This window comes from Cynocephalus volans, chromosome 15 (assembly GCF_027409185.1).
Source record: "Cynocephalus volans isolate mCynVol1 chromosome 15, mCynVol1.pri, whole genome shotgun sequence".
In the NCBI taxonomy this organism is placed as follows: Eukaryota; Metazoa; Chordata; class Mammalia; order Dermoptera; family Cynocephalidae; genus Cynocephalus; species Cynocephalus volans.
Genome location: NC_084474.1, coordinates 19,136,397 through 19,164,157, shown reverse-complemented (window position 1 = coordinate 19,164,157; position 27,761 = coordinate 19,136,397). Strand labels below are relative to the sequence as shown.

At 42.1% G+C, this 27,761-nt stretch overlaps 1 protein-coding gene across 1 annotated transcript in view; it reads right to left on the bottom strand.

Annotated features, from left to right (window-relative positions):
* The window catches only part of CLVS1 (clavesin 1), a 175,866-nt gene that overhangs the window by 4,947 nt on the left and 143,158 nt on the right, over positions 1-27,761 (bottom strand). The window contains exons 3-4 of the mRNA XM_063080090.1: positions 26,271-26,381; positions 22,655-22,890 (exon numbers count right to left, since the gene is read on the bottom strand). Of these exons, the coding sequence (XP_062936160.1) occupies positions 22,655-22,890; positions 26,271-26,381 (347 nt within the window). The remainder of the gene's footprint in view (positions 1-22,654; positions 22,891-26,270; positions 26,382-27,761) is intronic.

Below are 27,761 nucleotides of genomic sequence, written 5' to 3'. Positions count from 1 at the left end.
CAAAAATAGAAAGCAAATACTGCTTTTTAAAAAATCTAATATATGAAATGAAACCAAGAGAAACACACTTAAATCTTACCCTCAGTTCATTTAGCTGAGTCAAAACACTCTTTGGGAACACTGATCAACTGCTCACTGATAAAAATGTCTCCACTACTTCTAAATAGAGTGCTCAGGAATTGTACATTTAGTGCATTAACCATGGAGGAGCCATTTGCTTGAGGCTTTGTTGTCAAGATCACTCCTGGTGGTAATCTCTCCATTGCGACTTTGCCTTCTCACAAGAAGCTTAACACTTCTGCTAAAATAAACCTTTATCTCGGGTTCCCTTTCTAACACTGAAAGCCAGCTTAACCCCAAGGGCAGGCAGGGAGTGATTGAGTTATTTCAGCCATCATTATCTCAGTAGTGTAGGAGGCAACCCTACAAAGTCTTTGTTCTAGTCTTGACAGCCACATTTTGGTTGGCTGCTATTATTCCCTCTCTCTCTCTCTCTCTCTCTCTCTCTCTCTCTCTCTCCCCCTCTCTCTCTCTCTCCCCCCACCTTCTTTTTCTCTTCTTCTCTCATTTTCTCAGCTCTAGCTTTGATCCACTCTCCCTTACTTCCCTTTCTCACTTTCTATCTTTCCACTTCCTTCCCCCAGATTTAGAACTTATTCCACTTCATGTCATCAAGGAATCTACAGTTTAATTTTTACTGATTCCAATGGCAATTAAATTCCAGCGAGAAAAAGATGAAAATGAAAAATGTTGGCCATGAGCCAGTCCATTCTGCATAGATCTACAATCAGACTGAGGGTTCTGCTCCCAGGCAGATTTATGTGCAAAACTTTCTTCAGCTGCATTATCTCAGCAGCAAACAACTCCCATGCATTCTTGTTACTAATGAGCTGCCATTACCTGCTTGAGTTATGTGGACCCAATAAAGGCACAGGAACTCTGCTTTTCAACCCAGGCATTCACCGAGAGTCAGAAAGCCCTGGTGATTCAGTCAAACCCTCATTTAAATCAGGTCCTACCATTCATTTTCCAGAAAGCAACCTCATCCCTTCATCGGGAAGTATTCCATCGTACTGGTTTTATTTTTGAAAGACAATGATGAACTTAGTTTTGTGCAGTAGCACAGAATTGTCTAATAGCCAATATAAGGACTTCTAAACAGAGACAGAGAATATTTTTAAGAAAGGTATCTTTAAAGAATTCAAAGTAATTCTACTCAGCCTTTTTTCTCCTAATAACTTCAGGTATCAAGGAAATTGCCCAGAAGAGCTCTGGCCTGGGCTTGAATGATACCTCCCCCACTCACTTTGTGATCCTGGGTGGATTCTACCTCCTCGTATGCTAAATGGAGATATGATTGTGCCTACATCATGGGGACTGGAGTAGTGAGGATTGGAAAACCTAAGGCACGTAATATGTTTAGCCCAGGGTCAGCTGGGTATACATGCTCATTCTTTTTAACTCTTATTATTTTTCCCCATTTATAGATAAGAAAATTAAGGTCCAGGAATACATATTTCATTGATAAATTAAGCCACAGAGCAAGAATTGAACTCAAAGTTCCCATAGCCCCATTATTAAACTTATAAGAGAGAATGGTGTGTACAGATATGTAAGCTGATACTAAATGAAAGACTAACATTTAAAAATGGATAATGACTAATATTTTAAAAATTCAAAATAAGTGATCAAAGTATTCCACGTAAAAACTAACCTTATTACCTTGTTTTATATCTTGTAATTTTTCAAAGTAACAGAAATTTCCATTTGCTTAGCATTTATGTAGCTTTCAAAGCAAAGTACTTGCAGTTGTGAAAAGCAATATGAGCTTTCTTTCTACTATAATGCCTTTAATAACGTCCTTGATAAGGAGTCTTAAGGAATATTTGTAAGATATATATTCTTCTGTTCAGCTACCAAACTCTTCACAATCAGAATCATCCTAGCAAGCAACGTGAGTGTGCTCACTGGGAACAATTAATATTTACTCAGCCAGACAAATCAATTTTTTAAATAAGAGAAGCCTAAGTATTTCTCACGTAAAAGGCAAATCTTTTCCCTACCAAAATGAACAAATAAAAAATAAATCTTTCTTTACTTTTACTATACAAGTTGCCACAATTTACTGATCTGGAAATATGAGGAAACCAATCCAAGAAAAATAAATATTCTATTACAGTCGTCCCTTGATAATTGTTGGGGATTGGTTCCAGGACCCCCCCACAAATACCAAAATCCATGGATGCTCAAGTTCCTGACATAAAATAGTGTAGTTTTTGCATATAATCTATGCACATCCTCCCTGTATATTGTAAATCATCTCTAGATTACTTATAATACCTAGTACAATGTAAATGCTATGTGAAAAATTGTTATACTGTATGGCTTGGTAATAATGATAAGAAAAAAAGAAGTCTGCACACATTCAGTATGGACGCATTTTATAAAAAATAATTTTGATCCATGATTGGTTGAGTACCTGAATGTAGTAGTTTCAGAAGGCCAACTGTACTTCTGGAGTGAACTATTTTTAGTGAGCCAAACATTCAACTCACAGCACTTGCCTATACGTACTATAATTTAAATTTAAATGTATAATGTATTTCTACTCAAATACGATGGGCTTGGGCACTGTCTACTCATCTTCCAACAAGGAAGAAAGACCCAAAAGAAAACATGTGCACCTTCAGAAAGGATGGAATCAGGTTGCTTTCATGAAACTGGCCTCACAAGTAAGTAGTACAAGAGCAGACCTAGTGCAGAGCCCTAACCACAGGTGGCTCCTGAGGCTTGAGATGGGCCAGGCTGACTGGAGATGGGCTGTAAGGGTAATGCACACAACAAATTTACCTTCCCTTCCACTTTCTGCCATGAGTGGAAGTAGGCTGAGGCCCTCACCAGAGGAACCTGCCCAGTCTTGGACTTCCCAGTCACCAGAATTGTGAACCAAATAAACCTCTTTTCTTTTTAAATACCCAGTCTCAGACATTCTGTTAGAGCAACACTAAACAGACTAAGACATCAATGTAGAGAGCCTCAGTGACAGCAACCTGGTTTGTCATCACTAGCATTCACCTTTCTAAGCCCTTTCCACGTATTAACTCTTTAGTCTTCAAACTGATGAATGCAAAGCCCCACATGACATGAGAGCCACGGTCTGAGTATCGCTGTTGCTTAAATTCAAACTAGAAAGAAACTTCATTAGGTTAGACTCCATTTGTTACCATTTAGATAAAGGTAAAAATTTACCTTTAAATTTATCTCTAAATAAAAAACATGAATAAAATTTTAGGAATTGGCAGTTGTCTGTGCTTTTTCCATTTCGCAATGTATTTTCTGATGAGATTTATTTCAACCAAATATTTTTTCTCTCACTTTTTTGGTCAGGCTAACTCTGCCCAGTTTTTTAGGATTGCTGAAGAACAGGTAGCTTTCTCAGCCCCTTAATATTGGTTTCTCTCTTCTGCAAGGTTACAACACCCAATGCAAATTGCTACTGCAACATGTAGTGCAATATGATGATACTTCCCCTTCGAGCTTAATAAATTATGAATTTCTTTATAAATTATGAATTTCTTGATAAAAAATAAGCTTTAGGAAGAAATTTAAACTACTTGAAGAAAAGTAAAGTTCTTTTTGCACATGTTATAGCAAAATTAACATTAACTTTATGTGATGACTATGGATGTTTGCTGCTGTTCATCATAAGGGCCTTCTGGAAGGTGAATAAACTAAGGGAAAGTACTAGGCTAAGGAGTAGGTGCTTTTTTTGTCATGCATGTCACTAATCCTCTGTGTGACGATGGAGCTGCTCACTGAGCTTCTCTGACCCCATGTAAAGTGATGACATTTCAGCCCCAGATTTTTAAGAACACTACCAGACTGGGTTACAATCATCACTTGTTCTTGAAAATGATTAGACTTCATTTTTCAAAATTCTACAATTTGGATTTTAAGCTAATTTGCTCAGATAGCCTAAGTACCTCTTTACCTCAACATCTTTTTTTAACTTCCTTCTGGAAAAGCATAGAAATAATAAAAATGACAGAAGTTGGCCAGACATGTAAAGCCTTTCATGAAGTTAGCATGTACCCAATACATTTGCGTATAATGAGTCAAAAAAATTTACCTGTTAAAAATATTTTATACTTTTATACATCTCCAAATGTTGAATTCAAAGCTGCCAGGGGCTACTTAATATCTATTTTCCTGTGTCATTATTAAAATGTTCTAGTTTATTTAAAGTAGTGTATTGCTACAAACGGCCTGTCCTCAGGTCAGAATTTCCTGCTGTCTGAGTAGTTCCCACCAACCTCTGTTAAATCTGATCTGTAGTCACCAAGGGTATTCCAGATGTGCACAAAAATTGTAGTCAGCGTTCAGTAACTCTTGTTTGCTGCATCTGAAAACAGCTTGAGACTGTTTTGGAAAAGAAGATTTCAATACACACTTTATTTGGATATTTTTAGAATTATCATGACAGGAGAGTTTCCTATCTCTGCAGCTGTTCATCATCATCATCAACCACAACCATTTATTGAGCACTTACTGCATGCCAGGTTCTGCACTAAGTATTTAGCCCACATTATCTTTGTTTACTTCTCACAATAATCTTCTGAGGTGGATATTGTTAATTCCATTTCACAGATCAGAAAACTGAGCCTCAGAGAAGTTAATTAATTTGCTCAAGATTCCACACTTAGTTGTGAAACTAGAATGGGAACACAGATCTGACTCTAAAATCCACATTCCTAAACATTATGCCATACTGTATGAGAAGTACCTGTGACTTGGTAAGAAACCAAAAGACATAAACCTGTGTAGGCAGGTTTATTTACATCAGCAAATGCTAATATTCAAGTTCTCATACAAGCATTTCTCCCATTGGTATTAATGAATCCAATATTTAAGATAATCATCTATTATATTATCTATTATTAATAATAATATTATTAACAATATTATCTATTATTTATAAAAATTCATTTTAGGCACAGTAAATGACATCAGAAAATAACAGACCTTCATTGAGAAAAAAAGGAGTTCTAAGAATTTTAAGTTGGGAAATTATATTTTCATCTTTAATTATCAGTAGGGTATTAAATAATACTTCAAGGTCCTTTCTTCTAAATATGCAGGATTCATCTAAATATTTGGGAACCCCTGTATACAGAACTGCAATCAGTCAACACTGAAAGTTGATTAGAGTGGAGAAAGGGAACAGATTAGATGTAATAGAGCAGAGCTCAGCTGCCTGAAGACACATGAGTTCAGGAAACTGGAAATGGGAAGAAAGGAATGGACAAAGGGAGCCAAGGAAGGTCATAGTGGCAACTGGCAGCTGAAATTGGACATTCTGCTTAATTTACTTGCATAGGAGTTATTGCTCCTCATGAAAATATGCATTTCTGCCATATTAACTCACCCACCTCAGTTTTCATCTGTAAAATGAGAATAAATGATTGCCATATTCCCTACAGGGCTATGAAAGATAAAGGATATAATAAAGGGCTTGGAGCTCTTTGAAAGAGAAATTATTTAAATTGGAAGTGTTTATCATGTTACTAACACTTCCCTAAGTATGACCTTTCTGAGCATGAACAACTGATACCTGCTTTATCTAATAGCAGACATGGCCCACTTGAAAACCAAAGAAAAGACTACCAGCTGAGAATACAGATATGGAGCAGTAGTTTGCCTATATTAAAAAATCATTCTTAATTTTATTGAGCAGTTTACCAAATAATTCCTTTAAACAGAGTCACCCTAGTACCTGAAGTGTGAGAGTATTCAAGGTCATAACTAGTGTGTGTTGTGCTCAAATCCTTCACAGGAACCAGGTATCAGAGTGAGATCTTTAGAAGACTTAGTGGCCCAGTCTACACCCAACCAGTCAACTCTCCCTGCAATCATTCACTATTCAGTGTGTGTAGGTTTATCGAGCTTTGAGGAGTGGAATGCCCTGCCACATGTATTTTAATGTGAATTCAGGTGTTCTGGGATGGTCAGAAGTGTTAAATTCATGAATTTCTAATATGCAGATATTTGGGGAAAGTTTTTTTCTACTACCAATCATGACTTAAAATAGCAACACAGAAAATGACTGCAGGTGCTTACACAATCTGCTTTGAACAGCCTCACCTTTCATTAGAATTAGACTGTCACAAAGAGCTGCCAGTCAGTTTCAGAGCAGCCCAGTCATTACACTCCCTCTGAAATGTGTGGCGCATACCCTCAGTGAAGCTACTTTGGTAGAGCTAGAATAGGATGTTCTGAAGCAGGTAGAGAAATGCCATTAGCTGCCAACAGCTGCGAAAAAGGTTGATGACTCATCCTATCTGCACGATGAGTTTGAAAAGGATGGCTAGTGTTCATAAGAACTATCTTTCATAGCCTGAACATCAGTTTTCTTCCTGAATATCTGTATCTTCCCCACTCAGAATGGGGCTCGGGGAAGAGTACACGGCATGGAAAGTGCGACGGGAGAAGTTGCTTTTCAACTATCTTAGAGCCAGGGCAGCACGGGGCCAGCGGGGATGGGAGCAGCCTTCCAAGACAGCTGCAGTAGTCTCAGCAAGAGCACGTGTCCGAAGAAGGCTCCTTATAAAGCACTGCAGAGTAAATGAAAGAAGCAAGCAAGGAAGGAATACACTAATGGTGTGAGAACACATGTGACATGGGAGACAACATATTACTTGGAATAAAAAGAACTGAATTTTAAATAGTTTGCCACATGCTAGCTCGGTGACCTGGGGTTAAGTCATTTAACCACTCTGTGCCTCATCCACTTTACCTATAACATAGGAATAATAATCTACCCATTCGTATCTATTTTAAATCTATTTTTAAAAATATCTAAATATTTTTGTAAATTCTCAATAGCTGAATGGTTCAGTTTTCAAGGATCCTCAGAACAAGTCCAGGAAACATCTGTAATCCAGTCTGGCAAGTGGGAAAAGACCAAACTTCAGGGCTTTGCCCGTCCAAGTGTGGTCCTAGGCCAGCAGCCTGGGCATTGCCTGGGAGCTGATTAGAAATGCAGAGTCACACCCTAGACCTACTGAATCAGAATCTGCATTTTAACAAGATCCAGGCACTTTGTATACACACCAGAATTTGTGAAGCTTTGCCCTAGAGCTAATTCTGCCTGTCTAAGCAACTAGGGCACAGTTGTGCACTTTCCACCTCTAGGTCTCCCTAAAAGGAAACGGACTTCTCTCTACCTTAAGAGTTGCAAGGATTTGATTCGACAGGTTTGGCCCATCCAAACAAAATCCCTGATTCTGTTCACTAGATTATTCAGTAACTTAAAGAGTCCATAAAATACCTAATTTATCACTAGAGAGTAGCTCTCTGATCAGGAAAATCTGTCTTCATATCTGGGAAATATTTGCAGGGGGGGGTGGCAAAAAACATTTCAGAAATTCAAAGTTGGGATATTGAGGTGATTCTGCTTTTCCATTTCTCATTTTGTCCGTGTTCATGTTGCACAGTATGTTCTTTCAAAGTGGAGCATGCACTGTATACCAAATGAAAAAGGAGAAGAAAAAATCCTTGCCTTCAAGGGATTCACCTGAAGAGACAGAAATTAATGACCTGTCTGTCACATCCACTCATTTGAGAGAGTATTTCAAGACCCAGCGGTCAAGTCAATAGCTCCACACAGGTAGGAAACACCCCAAGAGTCAGAAGTGTGCCTTATCCAATCAACAAATATTTATCAAGCTGGGATTAGTCCAGGTGCTGGGCCACAGGACTGCACCATAAAACAAGCCCCTGACTACAGAGCCAGTGGGGGGTGACACACACAATGAACATGTAAGCAGGTGGGAAGTTTGGGCAAGTATTAAGAGCTGAGAAGCATGTGAATCAGGGCCATGTAATAGACAGCGAGAATGTGCCTCCACCGTGGTGAGTCTCCAGCAATGTGCCGCATCTGCAGTGGGACCAGTGATCCCCTCCCATTCTGTCTTCCATTTGTGGCAGGAATTCAGTGTTGCCTTCCTGCCACAGTGACCTTCTCAACTGAATTTCATGATTCAACTTCAAAAACTTTTTTTAAATCTACCACTTAAACTACATGAAGGATTACTGTGATTCAGTTTGGATCATTGTTTTACTTTGGTTCCAATCAAAGGTTATTTTCCAAATAACATAAAAGTCGGATTTCACAGTAATATATCCAGGTCAGTAGCCTGAACTATGAGTTTAGTCAAACATCATAGAGTAAACAGGGGTATAAATACCCAAGTTAGGTGAGTTCTTATGAATATATTTCTATGAACATTGTCTCCCGCTTGTTGTTCATTCTTTCATTCATTCCCTATTCAAGGAATATGTACTGGACCTTTATGTTTGGCTCACCTCTGAGCTAGGGCATGAGAATCAAAACAAAGCCAAAAGCAAATGTGCTACTTGTTCCATTGAGTGGCTCTTTTCAAAGCTGTGTCCCTGCCTGTGTTTTATTCCCATTCCCTCTGGCCCCTTGCAGGCACTGTTCCTCCATGTACCCTCTTTCTGATATGTCAAATGGCAGAGCTCAGGGTGATAGACTCCTACACATTTTCATGTTGGTCAGTAACGGATGATGTGTCTGCCTCCTTACTCAACCCATGTTTCCCCACACACGAGGCCTGTCCTCGCTTCACTTCCTTTCCTAAAAACTGAGATTGCATGATCGAGCACTTCAGCCTTTTGATCAAATTCCAGCCCTGGATGACCCCAACAATGTCACTCCTCCATGCCAGCTGCAGAGCAGCTGAGAAATGCAGGTCAAACTACCCAGGAATGTGGAGGTCACTGTAAACCCATTATTACCAATCCCACCCGCCCTTAAAACTGTATTCCACCTTCTGTGTTTCCCTCAAAGCAACTTCAAGGCCTCCCTCATTCTCCGCAAATTTCACCCGCACACCTCTGTGCCACCTTACCTGAAACCCCCCTACGCACTATTATCTCACTACTCTTATCTCACTCTTAGGACTTGCCCTGCTTCACTGGGAAAATAGAAGCCAACAGACCCACGGGAGCCCCCAGCTTCAGGCCACCACGTGTACAAGTGTCTGATTACTGTGAAAGGAGCCTTCTCTTGAAAGGCAGAACCCCCTCCACTCAGACTCTGGGCCCTGACCCACCTCATCGACTTAGTGTGACCCATTAATCCCTGTCCTACATCTTCAAGTTCTTCTCTTCACTGGCTCATTGCTATTGGCTCTGAAATACCCCAGCATCCTCACTTTCAATAAAAGAGGAAGGAGATGAAGAAGAGAAACTAAAAGAAAACCAGAACAAAGACAATAAAACCCTCTGGCTTCTCACCTGCCTCTTCAGATACAAATATCTCCTCCACCTTCACAGCCAAACTTCACAAAATAAGTGCTCATATTCTCTTTCTCTGGTCTTCCCCCCCCCCACCTACTTCTGAGCCTGCTGCGTCCACATGTCTCTGTGACTCCACCAAGCTCTTGTCAACCTTACCAGTGACCTTCAAGTCATTAAGTTCAATGGACAACTTTCAATCTTCATCTTACTTGGCACCTTAGAAGCAGTCAATAGAGCTGACCACGCCATCCTTCCTGAACTCTCACTCTATCCCTTTGGCTTCTGCAACCCCACATCTGGTTCACCTCCTACCATTCTGGATGCTCCTTAGGGTCTTGTGCTGTGTAAACTTCAAATACTGCACCTTCTCACGGCTAGACCTCGGCACCACCCTCCCCTTCTCATCCTACAAGCTCTCCCTGGGAGTTCTCCTCCATTCCCTTCTTTATGCCTTTGAATCCCTAACTTATATGTCCATTCCAGAATTCTCTTCTGAGCTTTAGAACCATGTATCTAACAGCCTATGTGACTACTTTAACAGGAGGCCACACAAGCCCTCACACTAACCATGTCCAAGACTTAACTCATAACCGTCTCTCCAAACAGCACCTCCTCCAGAATTCTTTGTCTTGGGAAACAGGACTGCTATCCATTTAGTCACACATGCAAGAGACCTCTGGTCATTCCTGAAACTTCTTTCCTTTATTTCCCATATCCACTTGATCATCTGGTCTCGTTGGCTCTACCCACTAAATATTTTTGAGTTCATCTTTTTCTCTCTACCTCCATGCTCACCACCACAATCCAAGCTACATGGTCTCTCGCCTGCTCTGTTGCAATAGTGTCAGATAGACTCCCCGTAGTAATTCTTCCCCCCTCCAATTTCTTCTCACAACAGAGTGAGATTTTCAATAAGCTTATATATTCATCTCACTGCCTTACTTAAAATCTTTCTGCAACTTTCCATTGCTCTAGGATAAAGTCCAATATCCTTATTATGTCCAATGTGACCTCACATGTTGGGCCCCTGCCCACCTCCCAGCCATTCCTCCCCTTCTTTTCTGCTCTCCAGCCTCTGTGCTGTTTTTATTTTTGTTTTTTTAATTCTGAATTTCACTGACTCTGAGATATCATCATAGAACATGTCCTGATTTCAAAGACTTTTAATGTCAGAAAAATGCATCTTGGTAATGCAATTGGTAAAACATAGTAGTCCCTGGCCCTGGCTCTTCCAAATGCAGCACGTTTGCACCCATACCCATTCCTCCTCCTTTGCCTGGGTAACTCTTTCTCATCCTGCACATTTTAGCTTACATGTGATTTCCTCAGGGAGGCCCTTTCTGACCACCACCACCCCACCACCCTGAAGACTAGGTTAGGACCCTCCTTGTGCACCTGCACCCTCACGGTACATTGGAATTCTTCAGAACAGTTGTGATGATCATGAAACAGCTGTGTGGACAGTTGTGAGCGTCAAGTCTATCCCCCTTCATGGACTCAGAGACACTGCAGGAGTGTCCGCCGTGCTAACCACTCCATCCTACACAGCTGACATTTAACCTCACTTCATTTAACCTTCACAGCACAGTCATTGGGTAGCTCTAGTATTTTCCCCTTCACAGAGAGGAAAACTGGTCACAGAGAGTAGCTACTTAGGTCACACAGCTGCTAATTTGAACCCACAGAATCTGATTCCAGATTCTGTTATCTTAACCACCCTCTCGCCTATACTGTATCTTGTCGCCTAGTAGATACTCAATAAATATTGAATGAATGAATAAAATTTTCAAAAGGTATTGTAAATATTAATTGTTAATGAAAATCTAGAAACTGGGAGAAATAATAAGACGAAGGAGCTGGTTATCAATAACCTTAAAGACAATTTAAATTCTAATCACACATTGACTGCAAAGACCATGTTACTATGTTATTCTATTACGATGGCTGACAATAGCTTTATACAATTTTTCCTTCCTTCTCTCTTTCCTTTGTTCTTTCTTTCCTCCTTCTTTTCTATTTTTCTCCTTCCTTGTCTTTCTCCCCCTTCCCTGCCCTCTCCAGAAATATGTACTGAGCACCTATTATACACCAGGGAATACGTGAGGCACGGGATACCTAATGGTGAGTCGAACAGCACAGTTCCTGCCTTTGGAGAGCATAGTATTTATAAAAGGGAGATTTAATGCATAAGTAAACCAACAAATGTATAATTACAGAATTGTTCTCCCTATTAAGAAGGGAAAGGAATTCAGTGATAGAGAATAAGGATGGGAAGGGAGAGCTCATGGGGATGGGGAGGGTGAGGGACCCACTTCAGGGGGCCCGAGGAAGGAGGGGCTGGCCGTGAGCTGGGTGCAGCACCCCAGAGCAGGGTGGTCCCGGTGCAGGAAGAAGCCTGGCACACTGGAGAGCAGGTGGAAGCCGGTGTGACAGGGCTGTGCACGCCAGGGGTAAGGCTGAGCAGCGGCGAGACGTGTGGGAGGGTTTTAGGCAGAGGAGGGGCATCCTCTCGGACTTGAAAGATTACACACAAGACCACGTGGGCAACAGTTTAGATTGGAAGGTGGGAGAGGAAGGGGCAACACTAATGAAGACTAACGAAGAAGCGACTGTCATCCATCCAGAGGGCCAGCTTAGACTGGGGGGCAGTGAGCAGAAAAGAGGGTTCCTGGGAGGCCAGGCCCTCCCGGCAGATGCAGAGGAAGAGAGACAGGGACTATGTGGCTATTCCCACCTCTCCATGGCTTTGCCTTCAGTGCCCTGCACCCACAGGCCTAGCCATGGTCTGGGTGCAGGGCTGCAAAGGTACAAAAGATCCCACGTGACAATTAAGGCAAAGGGGAGGGAAACACCCAGCATAAGTCTGACTTCTGACCAGGAAGTCAAGGCAGCTCCCTTCTGGCCACCATGCCTGGTCACTGCCTATTCTCTGTTAGGCAGCTGGGAATCTTCGTTTTTAGTGGGAAACTTTCATTTGGAAAAAAAATCGAAATGATGACAAAATGGAAATCCTTATGTACGATGCTGGGAAAAAAAGACTAGAAATCATTGTCATATTATACTCTGTGGTTTCTTTTTTCATCCTGCTGCTGTTTGATTGTAACAGCAGCCACTATATCATACGGATCCTTAAATTCACTTTGTACTCAAGTAAGCTGAGACTTGACAAGGTTAAGTAACTTGCCCAAGGTCATACAACTAAACAAATCAGTGGAGGAAGGTGACCAGACTGGAAAATAAAGACAAATAGAGATGAACAGAAAAGTGTAACTGTGCTCAAAGTCACAGCACTGCAGTGAGCAGGCTGGGACTAGGACATGGTGCTGTGTACACAGAGCCACCAGGGCGCGTCTGGAAGAGCTGCTGAGCAAAGTGAGGGCCTCACTGGTGCCAATCACCACGATAACAGGAACCCAGAGGCACGTTCAGTGGGGCTGCGAAAGAGTTTCCAATGAAATGCTCGAAGCTCAGCAATGCTTTTTTACGGCTTTCACGTATAAACTCAAATACCACAATTTGGACATCGTAAGCCCAAATGATATCTACAACGAAGTCTGCCTAAACCAAGAAGGAACTCAAACACCGTATTCAAGCTGCACACTGTTTCTAAGAATGACATTGCACAAGGATATCTACCACGTATTATGTCAAGTATTTTCATTCCTACGATCATTGAAGGTTATAAGAGAGATTGATCGCTGGCTAGACGCTGGGCACAAACAGTATCAGCTTAATTGGAGTCAGGCGAAATGTTTGTTTGCAAATCTCAATATGTCACAAAAAATAAATATTCCTTCCTTTTCTTGGGTGGACTCTATCTCCCCTTCCAAGTAACTGCATCTGAGCACAGTGCTTCAGCAAATGGGACGCTGCTTCAGCAGGTGCACCGTGAGTAATCAGTTATCTTTTCAACTACACCCAGGCAGTTCACCCACATCTGTTCATTTCCCTCTCATTCAGCCCTATTTGTTTGCTTTGCCAGTAGCTTAGAACTCTTTATCTAATAATTTTTCATGTCTTCTTTAAAAAGAAGAGAAAGCAGCTGTAACAACATCTTACCTAGCCTCATTCATTTTCTTATTGACTAAATTCATCGTATAGATGTCCTTGCACTCCAACGTTATGTGGCTGTGGAGGATGTGCTTGTGAGGCGGTGGCTCCCTTCGTTGTCACCACTGAAAAGAAAGCTGGATAAAAGCAAGCTACCCATCACAGCCAGATGCACGAGGAACGATGAGGCCATGCAACTATTGTTCTTAGTTCCTTAAGAAACGTTAACAAATTCCTGTCAGCATCTGTGGAACACTCCAGTAGCCAATAACCGACATAAAGCACTGGTCATTTATGGCTTACCTCAGAAGTCTTTGCTTCTAGAAGTGGTGACATCTCAGGCATTAGCTGCCTGAGTAGCAGTGACACCCTCATAGCTAAGTGCCATCCTGTCTGAGGTGGACCCAGACACCACACAACTTAGAGGTCAATAGTGACTGTGGGGCATTCATTAAGAAATGGTGCATCACGTAGTGTTATTGAACGTAACGGTCACATGGACCATCTGTTCCTGGGCCATACAGTCCAATGGACCCATTGTCCTTGCTGCCCAGAAGACAAGGATCCTCCTGTTTCCACACTGCCCCCTCATTCTTTTCATATGGGTGACATTTCATCATGATGTACTGCATTGGCTGGAAATGAGTAGTTATCCAGCAAATGCTGGAAATGTAAAAAGAAGACTACAGGCTGAAAGATCACCAAGGTCATGGCCAATTCTATGACAGCTGAAAACAGTTAAACTGACTTTTACCACCCAGGCAGTGGCCAAGACGGGATAACACAGCTTAAAATTTCCTTCTGGCTTAGAAATTTGAACTCAATGCAGGCATATCCCCCTGTACCCCCCAGAAATCAGATGGCTCACAATGTCTTTATGACATCTTTATAACATCTCACTTTTTCCATGTGGGATCTAGGAAGGGTATTTAGGAAATGAAGGATAAACGTGTTTGGACAAAAGAATCAAAAGTAGCCCTTTCATGGCACAGCCATCCAGGACCTAAAAGCATTGTCCTCTCCATATAAGACTAGGCTGAATAATTTCTCCGAAAGTTGTGACTGTCCTCTATTGGTACAATTAGAGGTACAGCCAGGATCTTTTAGATTTCTTCCTCTATGAATAGTTTTTTTGGATCCTTGGTAAGCACTAAAGGTTTAACTTTTTCTGTGATCAGTCTGCACCAAAAACTTTACTCAGGATTCCAGGAAATTACAAGAATTGAGTTTTGACTTTATATGAATGGTGTTATCATATGGTTTTTTAAAAGCCTGGGAAGAAACATCTTTAAAACTAAACGCACACCAAAGACAGCAAAATCATTGCTAAGTCACGACAGCTTGGGAAGTCAGTATGGAACTCATAACCATAACGTTATGCTTGTGACCTTCTGCCCAAGTGGTGCAGTATTGTCACTTTTTGCACTGAAGTGCTTTGCTGACATTGGTCACAGGAGCCTGTGATCTCAGCCCAGAGGAGATGCTCGCTAAGTACTTTTTGAATGGATACGGTCAGGGAGGGCATGGCCGCTGCTCTCTGCCTCGGATTCCACACGTTAGAACACCTCTCGGTGAATCTTTGAAGTCGCTCTGTCTCTGCTTTTCCCCAAACTGATTCCGTTTGGTGGGTAGCTGGTGCGGCTGTGTCACAGGCAGAGGGTGGACCTCATGGGGTGGAGTGTACAGGCTCCATTCCGCTCACTTGCTGCACAAGGGAAGCAAACATGTGCTTTTCCATCTGTGATCATTTCTGGGCTTCTGAGAAGGAACCGTCACTCCACTGTTATTAGGCTTGGTGTTTCTCTTTCAGTGCTAAGACATGAGTTGAGTGTGCATTTGGTAAATTCATGAGCTGAGTGAGGCTGGAATAGCAGATAGTACATTTTTTTAAAAAAAAACAATCCCTTTCCTTGTATAAATACCAGAAATGCAGATGCTTCTGAGCACACCAGCGAGAGCCACCAGAAAATGATAAGGATGAAAATTATCAGTCAAGGTTCAGCCCAGTTGGGTTTCCATGAACTGCAATCAGCTTCCTGACTTTCTGTTTCAGTCACTAGAGCAGAGTTTCCACATTCTAGTCTCTGGGAGGCAAGTGCATGGCGAGATGTTAACAGCTATTCTACCCAGAAAGAATCCTAGGATAAAACAGGTTTGGTGACTTCATTTTTTTCCCTGCAGGAGTTTTTGGGATCTTGTCTATGATAATTAGAGGAAGAAAAATATTTTTTAAACCTTAGCACCAGTGTAAAAATGGCACATCTTTTCACCATATACTCCTATTTTTAAAATTAAAAATATTAAATATCTGCATAGGCAAGACACCATGCTTCTGGAATAAGCTGACAATGTGGCTATACAGAAATATCCCCAGACTCAAAGTTAGGAGGCTTGAGCTATTTCAGATAAGCAGTAGTGGGCAAAGGGATGTAGAAGATATTTTTACATTATTGTTAATATTACACAAAACTTTATGGAAATTACATTTACCATCTGCAAGATTGAAATTTAAGTTAAACATTATCTTTATTTTCATTGAAATGAAAGATCTTAAAATAATTCTGTGAAATAACACTGAATACATCAATATGAATTTGTGATTACTTAATAAATGCAGTGTCTTCGGTAGCCAATATCTTTACACACACACACACATGCGTGCACACACATACACACTAACATGCATGCACACACACACATACACACACATCCGTGCACACACACATGCATGCACACATACACGCACATACACACATACACATACACACACATACACACACACATGCATACACATGCGTACACATGCATATACACACATACACACACACGTGTGCACACACACATGCGTGCACACACATACACACTAACATGCGTGCACACACACATACACACACATGCATGCACACACACATGCATGCACACATACACGCACACACACATGCATACACATGCGTACACACGCATATACACACATACACACACGTGTGCACACACGCGCGCGTGCACACACACACATACACACACATGCGTGCACACACACATGCATGCACACATACACGCACACACACACATACACATACACACACATGCATACACATGCGTACACACGCATATACACACATTCACACACGTGTGTGCACACATACACACACATGCGTGCACACACACACATGCGTGCACACACATACACACTAACATGCGTGCACACACACATACACACATGCGTGCACACACATGCATGCACACATACACGCGCGCACGCACATACACATACACACACACATGCATACACATGCGTACACACGCATATACACACATACACACACATGCATGCACACACACACATACACACACATACACACACACATACACACACACACATACACACACACACATGCGTGTACACACCATGTGGGGGGACAACACAAGAAGTCCTTAGAGGTGGAAATTCTGATGACTCCTAGATGACTTCTAAGGACCTCCTCCAGATCTAAAACTTCATAAGTCCCTGATAATAAAGAGAATGATAAAATATACAATAGTTTTATATAAAATTAGATATAAAACTTTTGTGAAGGATGTTTATTCTGCAAACAGAGGCTGGCTGCAGTGGTACAGCCAGGAGGAGCCTACCCAAGTCCATTGAGAGTATAGTTTAAAATCTACACTTTCTCACCCTGCTGGCTCTGGCAGGAACCACCTGCCATTCCTGTAAGGTGAGGACATAGAGTTTTGATCTGGTCCACACCTCCTTTCTTTAGTAATCCTGTTTAGTCCAGTATTGCTTCTGTGCCCTTCAGCCAGGGTAACCACATTCCCCATTCTGGAAAATTGGGCACACCCTCTCCCTAGCCATGGTGATGAGCTCAGAGGCTTCAGCTTTTCAGAATCCTCTCTTTTATTTTTGCCCAAAAACATCACAAAAGATGCTCTTTATTTCCTGGAGATCATTAACTACATTGTCACTAACTGCCATCAGGGCCAACTAAGATTAGAAGAAACCAATGAAATAATGAAATAATGCATGTGAGAGCAATTTCTGTTCTCTAACATGCTGCGTGAGTGCCAGTCATAACTTTTCCTTCTGAGCATTGCATCTAATCAGGGCAGTTCCTAAAACTCCCTACTCTGGACAAACAATCTGCATTTCCAACCCCAGGGGTGGCTCAAGTTCCTCACTCTGAATCAAAATCAGAGGGCAATATTTACATGAGGTTTATCACCAGTAATCCAAATAATATGTATGTATAAATAAAAGGATACTACAAAGAGTACATTTAAAAAATGGATTTAAAAGATGATACTAGTCTTTCCATGAACTTTTTGAAGACCCCGCCTATATATGTATACATACAAATGTGTATTTGAAAACCTCTCCTGAAATCCCTAATCATTCACCAGTAGTTACTTCCAGGTAGTGTTTGTGTGTGTAGGCACCTTTTAAATAATATCTACAACCATTTTAATTACTTTATCAGCAAAGGCTAGAACCAGAAAGTAATTAATAAAAATTGTCTAATAGAAGATATCACAAAATGTACACACTGATTAAAAAATCATGCACTTACCCCATGGAGGAGAAATTTGAGGTGTGTGCCCTTGACAAGCCTGTAGCAGCACTGTTGGTTCCCAGCCCCAAGCCATTCCCTCCTCCTTCCTGGTGGGCAAAAGCTCCTTTTGTTTAGACATTGTCCTCCCCAAATGAGTCAAGGGTAGATGCCTGCCTGAGAAGTCTCCAACTGCGCTTGGACATGGTGGAGAGAACCTGGATTCCTGCAGTCACCACCAAGCCACTGCTATCACATTCCTGCAGCCACCTGACTGTGAGACATCTTATTATGTGAAACAGCAAATTGTATCCTCGTTGTTTAAAGCAGCCCACTTGAGATTTTCTCTTTTTTGCAACAAAAATAATTATAACTAATATAAAGCCTATTTACTGTCCTTTGTTGGACAATTTTAATAAATTTGGCTGCTTACTCTCTGAGCCTAAAACATACTCGAGTAGTGAATTAGACAGGAGGAACTGAAATGCTTCAGACACACTCCTAAGAGCAGGTGGGACAGCTGATGGCCTGGGAGCCAGGGAATGGACTTCTAATATATAAAATAAAAGCCAGAAACAAGAAGTTAAAAACACAAAACTTGAAGTCATTTAGTATCGAAGCAGAGAAGGCCACACCCTCAACCCACCAAGGCATCGCTGTATTAAAGAGCAGAACAATACTGAAATAATCTATTTAGAGGAAATTCCATCTAAACTGATCATTATTTTTTAAAGTTTTTCTGCTTAAGGGTTGAACCACAATTATCTGGAGGAGAAAACAGAGCTAGTTAGAACCGTTCATTTGCTGAGAGTTTCAGGTGTCGTGGATTTTACGCTACATGTATATTAGAAAGCATTATTCAAGAGAGTCACTGAAACTCACTGGCCATTTGTGCTCAGAAGCCATATTATAAAAAGTGATTAGATCCTAAGGACAGTCCACAAAAGCCCATTTGACTCCAAATGTACCTAAAACATGTTGGGAACAATGCCAGGTTAGGACAACAGGCAATGTGCCCCCACTGGAAATTACTGTGCTGTTCCAGACCAGTGCCATCTGGCTCAGAATAATGAGGCACTGTGACAGGGTCCATGCTGCCCCTGAGCTGCCTGCCCATCTCTGACGGTGCTCTGATAAGGCTGGCTGACAGTCTGTGCTGGAGGGCAGACCACGCTCTCAGGTGGGAAATGGGAGAAATGACCCTTGAGGTCTCCTCCAATTCTGTTTTCAATTTCTCCTCATCCCCGCAGGTTCTGAGGGGTCAAAAAGATACTATGAATTGTGGCTCTTCTGCCCCTGCATCAGAGAAGTGCCCGATCCTGCCACTGCCTGAGGTCCCCAGGTTCAAGGACGCCCACACCAAGGGCAGCAGGAACGGGCAGGACTCCGCGGCGGCTGTGGTGGGGGACATGAGATGTGTGCACAGTTGCTAGCTTCTCCCGCTGGCCTTGGATTTTGACTCCCACAGGTAAAGGAATGTACTTCTCCTTCAAACCCCTGGTCAGCAAAGCCCTCCCCGTGGACGCCTCTCTGAGTCTTCCCGGCTGAAATTAGAGATGCTCCCTCGGAACACCCTTCCCCTCCTTTCTCGCGCCTCTCCCGTTCTGCCCTGCACTGTAGTTACTGTGGGCTCGCCTTCTCTCTCCCATTAGGATGTATCCTATGAGCAAGATCCATGTGAGCCCTTTAAAAGATGGAGGGAATTGGCCTTTCCCTCTGGGAGCTGGCCAACTGGTTGAAGCAATTGGACAAGTGCACCAAAGATGGGTTTTGGAGGCCACAGTTTTCATTAGACAGTAATTCATTCACACATTCAGCGAGCAGGTACAGGGGTCTACTGTGTGTTGGACGTTGAATTAGATTCTTGCGGAGGGGTAAGGTGAATAAGAGTTAGACGGTCTTTTTCCCTCCAGAACTCACTGCCTTATGATGGAGGCTGTCACCTTCTCTGACCCTCAACATTAATTCAGAGGTGGAAATTGAAGTCAGAACATGTTGGTCACCCACCGAATAGTCACTGACTATGTGAAAGAGAGAAAAATTACTATTCTATGCCACTTGACTTTGGAAGTTCAGACATGTATGAGAGTATGATGGTCTTAACCAAAAATCTCTAGAGATAGGGGAGGGACAGGCCACCTGAGGAGTCACTGTCCCTGCCATGGAGGGAGTGGAGAGAGATGGCTGGCACTAGAGCTGAGGACATAAAGTACAAGGAAGGGCAGGCGGCATGCCATGTCTCGTAGTGAACATGAACACGGGGCCTGCAGCCAGCCTGCCCGGGTCTGAATCCCAGCCTGGCCATTTACTTGCTGTGTGACCTTGGGGTGGTTGTTAAACTTCACTGTGTCTCAGTTTCCTCATTTGTGAAATGCGGATAGTGACAGTACCTTTCTCACACAGTTGTGGTGAGGACTGAAAGAGCTAATGTAGATAAAGGGCCCAGCATGGTGAGTTGTCATTCTTCTGTTGTCTGAACTGAGAGGGTCAGGGCCGGGAATGAACAATCTCACTCCTACCAGTAAGGTCAGTCCCTTCACTGTAGAGACACAAAGCCAACCTCTCAGCCACCTTGACCAACACTTTCCAGAGAATGTCCACTTCTATCCTCGGGAGTAATGAATTTCCAGACCTCTCCAACAAAGAAGACTTCCCAGATACTAGAGAACAATATTCATAACTGGAAAGGGCGTGTGTAGATCCCCATCCTGGAAGCTCTATTTTGGCTCAGGACATTGACAGACACGCAGTTACCCTGAGGAGACATCACAGTGACCCTCCCCTTTCCCCACATCCAAACATCTCCAGAATGAAGCCTGCCTTCCTCTGCTTGCACGTTAGCTCGGGCCCCGTCCTCCCACCTGAGGCCCTGCATCTGTGGGCTCTTTATAAACCATCTCCCCACTAACCCCATGATCCTTATAAAACCCAGATCTTGTGATGTCACTTCTCTGCTTAACTATGCTGGTGAAGAAATTCAGATGAAAACAAAGACAACATAGTGCTTTCCCACCACAGGATTATGACTAAAGCTAAAGTCTGGTGATATCAAATATTTTTCTAGAGTCTGGGGAAGGAGATTCTCACACCCTGTTGGTGCGAGTGTTGACTGGTGGTCATTTTGGAGGGTCTCTAGGCAGAGTTGACCAAACATTAATGCCCTCTGACCCAGCAACTACAGGTTCCAAATCTACCCAGAGGAACCTTCCTAGGTGAATGAAAGAGGGATACCAATGAGCCTTGCTTGCAGTAGAGAAAAACTCAAAAACCTAAATGCCCACCAGTAGGGAAATGGCTAAACTGTGGTATATTATGTTCTGAAATAGTAAGCAGCATTAAAAACACAAGCTATGTCTAGAAATACTGACATGAAAAGATGTTACATAACTATACATTATAGGCTGAATTATGCCCCTTTCCCCATTTATATGGTGAAGTGCTAACCCCCAGTACCTCAGAAGGTGACTATATTTGGAGACAGGGTCTTTAAAGAGGCAATTAAGGTAAACATGAGTTCATATGGATGAGCCCTAATCCACAGTGCCTGGTGTTCTCATAAGACGAGATAGGACACAGATACGTTCAGGGGGAAGAGTATGTAAAGGCACTAGGAGAAGGTTATCTGCAAGCCAAGGAGAGAGGTCTCAGGAGAAACCAGTTCTGCCGACACCTTGATCTCAAACTTCCAGCCTCTAGAGCTGTGAACAAATAAACTTCCGTGTTTAAGCCACCCAGCGTGTGGTACTTTATTACAGCAGCTCTAGCAAACTAATACACAGTACTGGATGTTTTCTGTGGGTGTGTGTAGATGCGTGTGATGTATGGAACACAGCATGAGAGGGTCCACCCCAGCCTGGTGACAGTGGTTACCTTTGGGGGGGGATTGGGTTTGAGATTGGGGATGGTGGCTGAAGGGGATGTTAGCCTTAAAAATAAGATTTTAACTTTTATGATAAGAAAATAGTCATATATTATTTGTATATCCATTTAAAAAACCAGCTCTCTTGCATGACACTCCATTAAATCCAATACACAACAGACTTCACCACCTGCGTCCCACTGTCTTTGGAACTTTACTCCTGTCCACTCCCTTGCACACCTATTTGCCACTCCAAATCATTCGGTCACTCTGATGCCTTCATGCCTGTCTCTCCCCTCTGCTTGGAACGCTGTTTCCCTTTCCTAAGTCTGGGTTGCTGATCTTCCTCCTTCAGAGCTCAGATTGAATGTCACTGCTTTATAAATACATTGCAAAAAGCCTTACTTGGAAGATTTTCCTGATGTGCACTTCTCTGTTCTTTAGATTTCTTATTCATGTTTGTACCCCTGGTCCCTAATCAGTGCTGCAGCCAAGTAAATGCTCAATAAGTGGTTCCAAGTGGATGGATGATGGGACGTTTTTCAGCAGGTTGCTTTTCCATCTAGTGTATCTCAAAGGTCCACCACTGCATTCTGTGTGTGTTAACAGGCTCCCAGGAGACCAGGGCTGAAACCATGACATGAGTGAGGTCCTAGCCTTTCACTCATTCCTTTAATACAACAGGAACAACTAAATTTCTGGGCCAGCCAAGCCCCATTTGCTTTCAATTCTAGTGAAAACTGCTGAGAATGTATTGCAACTTATTTTATTCAAGTTCTGTACCCATAAAGGTCTTCAATTACTTAACTCATAATAGGCCCAAGTCAAAAATGTTTAATGACCCCTGACTGGGAGGCTCTGATGACCCAGGACTTACCTTTTCATCGGCTTGGGTGAGCACTCTCTCTCCAGGTTGGAGGACATGTGTTTCACGTGCATTGCATTATAGGAAGTGTGAGTATAGTCATTTTCATCGCTGTAGTCGGGACCGAGCAACGTCCGGGCCCAAGTTCCCATGTCATAAGGAGGAAGGGTTCCTCCAAATTCAGAGGGCAAAAATTCAGGGTGTATTAGCTGGTGAAGGCTGTTTAAATTGTTTCCATGCAGGAAAATCTAGAAAGAAAAAAATAATTAGCAATAAAAAATCCTAAACATATGATCAGGTATTTAATCTAATACACAATGTAGCAATGACAAATTGGATGCACTGCTGGTGATCATGGTATTTAAAGAGGCATTCATTTTTGTGTCTGTGGCTTAGTCTTCATACAATGTTAATTTATTGCTCAAGAAAAGGGATGAATTAATAGTCGTTAAAAATGAGGTTTAAGAACAGATTGGGTATTATTTGGCCATGGCCCAAATTTACACATACAGTCATCTCCTCATCATCCCTACTGATGAACAGAGCATTGGTGCTGACCGTCCGCAGCCCCAACCCTACCTGTGCAAACCTCAGATGCTGCCTTTCCCCACACTCTCTACCTCCCGCAGTCCTCCCCATCATTCCTGGCCTGGACCAGGTTGCAGCTTCTTCCTAATCTGTCCCAGGCGCACCTGCCCATTCTGGTTCTCCCCACCCACTCCAATGACTCTTCAATATCTGCTGACTGCTGGTTTTTTCTGTGTCTGTTTATATCTTGCATCCCCCCCCCCCCCCCAGGGAGAGAATACCTAGGGAAAGACATGGCGTTCTCTTATTCCTTTAAAACACCCCTTAGCTCTCGGGGTGGTGTAGGCACAAGGTAGAAGCTCAATAAGTTCTTATTCAATGGAATTGGAAACTGTGGCCCAAGCAAGTATTGTGGGCTATTTTTGCAGCAATTTTCCATTTTTTGTCTGGATTGAGCACTAATACCCAAAGAAGTTTACATCTTCTGAGCATGCAGTGGATAATGATGGAAACTGGTCAAAAGGGGAGAAAACACCCCAAAATTACAATTACTTTCAGACAAATTCACAAAGTGGATAAGCCATAAGTAGATAATTATCACTGAGTGCAATTAAAGAATTGACTCTGAAAGTTGATTTAAAGTGCGTTTGTGTAATGACATAGGTTCCCACGCTTCTTCATAGAGCAGGTATGAAGTAACTTTGTGTAATGTGTAAGTGACACAGGATTAACTATATGTAACACATAAGTTGCACCCCAGTATAGGGCCATACACACATGCATGCACGCACATACACACATACAACAGTGAACCATGATGAAATATAAATGTGATTTAAAAAACTTAAATATAGGACCACAGTAATAAACACTTGCTACCCTTTTCTATTGTACTGATTTTAACTTATGATGTAATGACATCATTTTAAAAAGAAGGGAAAAAGAAACTAAGTGCTAATTCTCCAGAAGAATACTGCAGCGCTTCAGAAAACAATGTACATTTTCTGATGTTGAAGTTGGGTAATGACCAAATTTTCATAAAAATGCTTTCTTTTGAAGAAATTCACTTACTCTGGCTTTTACAAAACTCAGAGGGTGCAGTAATATTTGAAGCAGGCTAGAACTAAATACTGTTTCTGGTGCTTAGAGCAAACATTTGTACCCACCCACCCAGCATGTCCAGTTCTTAAAGCACAAGGAGTGCTGTTGAAGCTGGTCTTCCCTTCTGCAGGTCCTGTGGAACAGAGGAACACAGAGGTAGGAGGCTGGATCCTTCACCTGTCAGAGTCTGTCCTATGCCCAGAGCTCTAGAAATTTTCTTCTATGGCACAACAGCAAATCTCCATTGTGGCAGGAATTCCCACTGGCTTCATTCTGAGAAGAAGATGAAGGCACTGGGAAGTCTGAACCCATATTGTAAACAGTCTAGAATATTTCTCCGGCCTCAGCATGATCCTGAGCCCCAGAAAGATGGTAAAATGTCTCAGAATGTCTCTACCTCCTGGGGCTGGTGAGTTCTAATTCCTAGCTCATTGCTTGTTTGGGGACAGGTGAACCACCCTTCCCATAGTCTCCTGCATTGTTCCCTAAGGACCTGGAAACACCTGGGGTCCAGGAGTTAGGCGTCCTGCAGGGCATGGGGGGGTCCTTTGCATCACAAATAAGTCCCCCTTGAAAACCTCTGGTGTAAGGACTTATGTTCGGTGTTGTAAGAATGACCCTGGTAAGGTTTCCTTGAGGAGTGGTGCTCAAGGATGTGGAAATAATCGAGTGCCTGTTGAGGATGAATAAGTCAAAAAATGTCATAGATAGATGATAGGTAGATATAGATACAGATAGTCTGTGGAAAAGAATGTTAGTCAGCTTTTAAAAAGGAGATCCTGCCATTTTCAACAATATGGGTGAAACTGAAGGACATTATGTTAAGTGAAATAAACCAGGCACAGAAGGACAAGTACTGTATGATTTTACTTATATGTGGAATTGAAAAACAATTGAACTCACAGAAATAGAGTACTATGGCAATTGCCAGGGACTCAGGGGTGAGAGAGATGGGGAATGTTGGTCCAAGGGTACCAAGGTTCTGCTATACGGGATAAATAAATTTTGGAGATCTAATGTACAACACAGTGACTATAGTTAGTAATATTGTATTGCATACTTGAAATTTGCTGAGACAGTTGATCCTAAGTGTTCTCAGCACATGAAAAAGGAGTCATAACTAAGTGAGGGGATGGACGTGCTAATTAGCTTGACTGTGGTCATCACTTCACAATGTATACATATGTTAAATCATGTCGTACACCCCGAATACATACGATTTTTATTTGTCAAGTATACCTCAATAAAGCTAGAAAAAAAAGAGCAAAATGGAAAAAAGAAATAAAAGTCACTGAATCTCTACTATGTGAGTGGCGTCTTGCCACACGCTTGCAAACACTGTCTCATTAAGTGACCCCAACAGCTCTGTGATGTGGGTGCTCATTTCCCCATTTTATAAATGAAGATACAGATTCAGAGTAGTTAAGGAACATTGTTATTCAGCTAATCAGAATGCCAGGAAAAAACCCAACTCTGAAGGATGAAAGAGGCTGGCCTCCCAAATAGCATCAATGGATGTAATTAAGATTTTAAAAGCCTTTTTCATAAAAACATTATTATGTCCAGTGAAGAATGCTTTCCCAGCCTCACAGGTGATGGGGCTGCCAGTATCACCCAAGAGGCATGGAAGGAAAACAAAATCATTTTTCATAGCAATAACACATTTGCAGAACAAAATGCTGGCTATTAAAATATTCCATGAACAGTATATGGCTTGACCCAATATCTCCCACCAATATTTACAGTAAAATGGGCATCTGATATTTGTTGCATGCCTTCAAAGTTCCCTTTGGTTTGTCACTAGGACTCTGAAAATAACTCAGTTCTACTGAATTATTTATTAAATCCAGGTCATTTGCAAACTCCAGCTGAGGCTAAAATGCTCAAGGGCTGCAGAAAAACCACCATGAAAGACAAGGAGAGAGAGAGAAGAGGAGACACCATAACTGCCCCCTGCATTCCCCGTTTGGAATTTAGATGGCACATTTGTTTTCATTACCCGCTTCCTGGTCTTGTCCTTAAGGAAGGGCTTGATCAGTGTGTACAGGGCATGAATGTACCAGGGTTGGTTGACAAAATGGACTCCTCCAAAGCGGGCAGGAAAGCTGTCCTGGGTGGAAAGAGAGAAACACACACCAATTAATAAGCTCTCCTGGTTAGACCAAACCAGCAGGACTGCAACCCCGAAGAACAACCTGTTTCTTCTCTCTAGTTGGAGCTCCAGTTTCATGGTGGTGAAAGAAAGAAAACACACTTACTTCCCAGCTGTTAAAGTCTCCTCTATTCCCCTTGCCTCCCTCCTCCCCCTTTGGCTCCACAACTTAAAATTTGTGCATAGGCACCAGGCCTGTCTTTCCTGAATCATGATTATATGACCTCCTACAGGGCACAGAGCCTATGTGGCCTGGATCGCAAGGGGAGTGTGGATTTTTCACAGCGTTAGGTAACCCAGGCTTCAGCTCCCACGGGCTCTGAGCACCAAGTTCTCTACCCTCCCCCCATCTCCACCTCTATTATCATGACAATAGGTGAATTTTCTGGGCAAGTGAGTGCTGGCTGTGTAGCAAGGGTTACAAAAGGATTTCAAAGCGTCTTAAGAAGTTGGGCTCGCAAGAATAGATCAAAGTCGAACAAGGTTTGCCATCAACATCTTCAGAGATTACAGCACTAGCTTCTTACTCCTTCCTGGGGGCACACAGTAGGTCTCAGGGGAAAAAAATTACTTGATTGATGGGCTAGTTGGTCCCCGTAATTGAGGGAATATGAGCATCCTCTTCTGCAGATCAACTCATTTTGTAAATATTTGGAAATAAGAGCATGTTTTAAGTGGCTACAGTTTTGGAACTTAGATCAGGGCATCAGCTTATGTATTAGAGGTTGGGAAGCTGCTCTTGGTGCTAATCAGATCCACAGAACAAGGGACCTTGGCCACAAAGTCTGAGCTAGTCCCACAAGACTAGGTTCTGATGAATGGCTTCAGACATTGGGTTTATCTTGGTTAATGGAATTAATAAAGAAGACATGTCTAAATGTTATTTGAATTGTCAAGTTTGTTGTCAATCAATTTCATTGCAACAAACATCTTTGTAAAATTTTAACAAGGTAAGCTGAAAGCAGAGGGAGCCTCGCTGAGCTAACAATTCAGGCAGCTGGCTGCTCCCTGAGGGTGTATGAAATGCCTTGCCTGGGTCTTTTTTAGTAACAAGGAAAGAAGGTTATTAATTTTTTTCAGAACCCTTTGAGTCTACAGGATCTCTAGGCATCTTCCACGCCAATGTTTCCAATGTCAGTACATGGAACAGCTCTTAAGGGTTGACATTTGAAAAACTTAAAAGTAATTTTTGCCTCTATCTAGACATTTTACAGAGCAGAAAGTAATTAAATATTTTAAAGGCTAAACTAGAAATTTTCAGTAAAAGATCTTTGCTTTGCAGGATGTGTATTTTTTGTTTCATTTGTTTTATTTTTAAATGTTTAATGGGCCCAACAA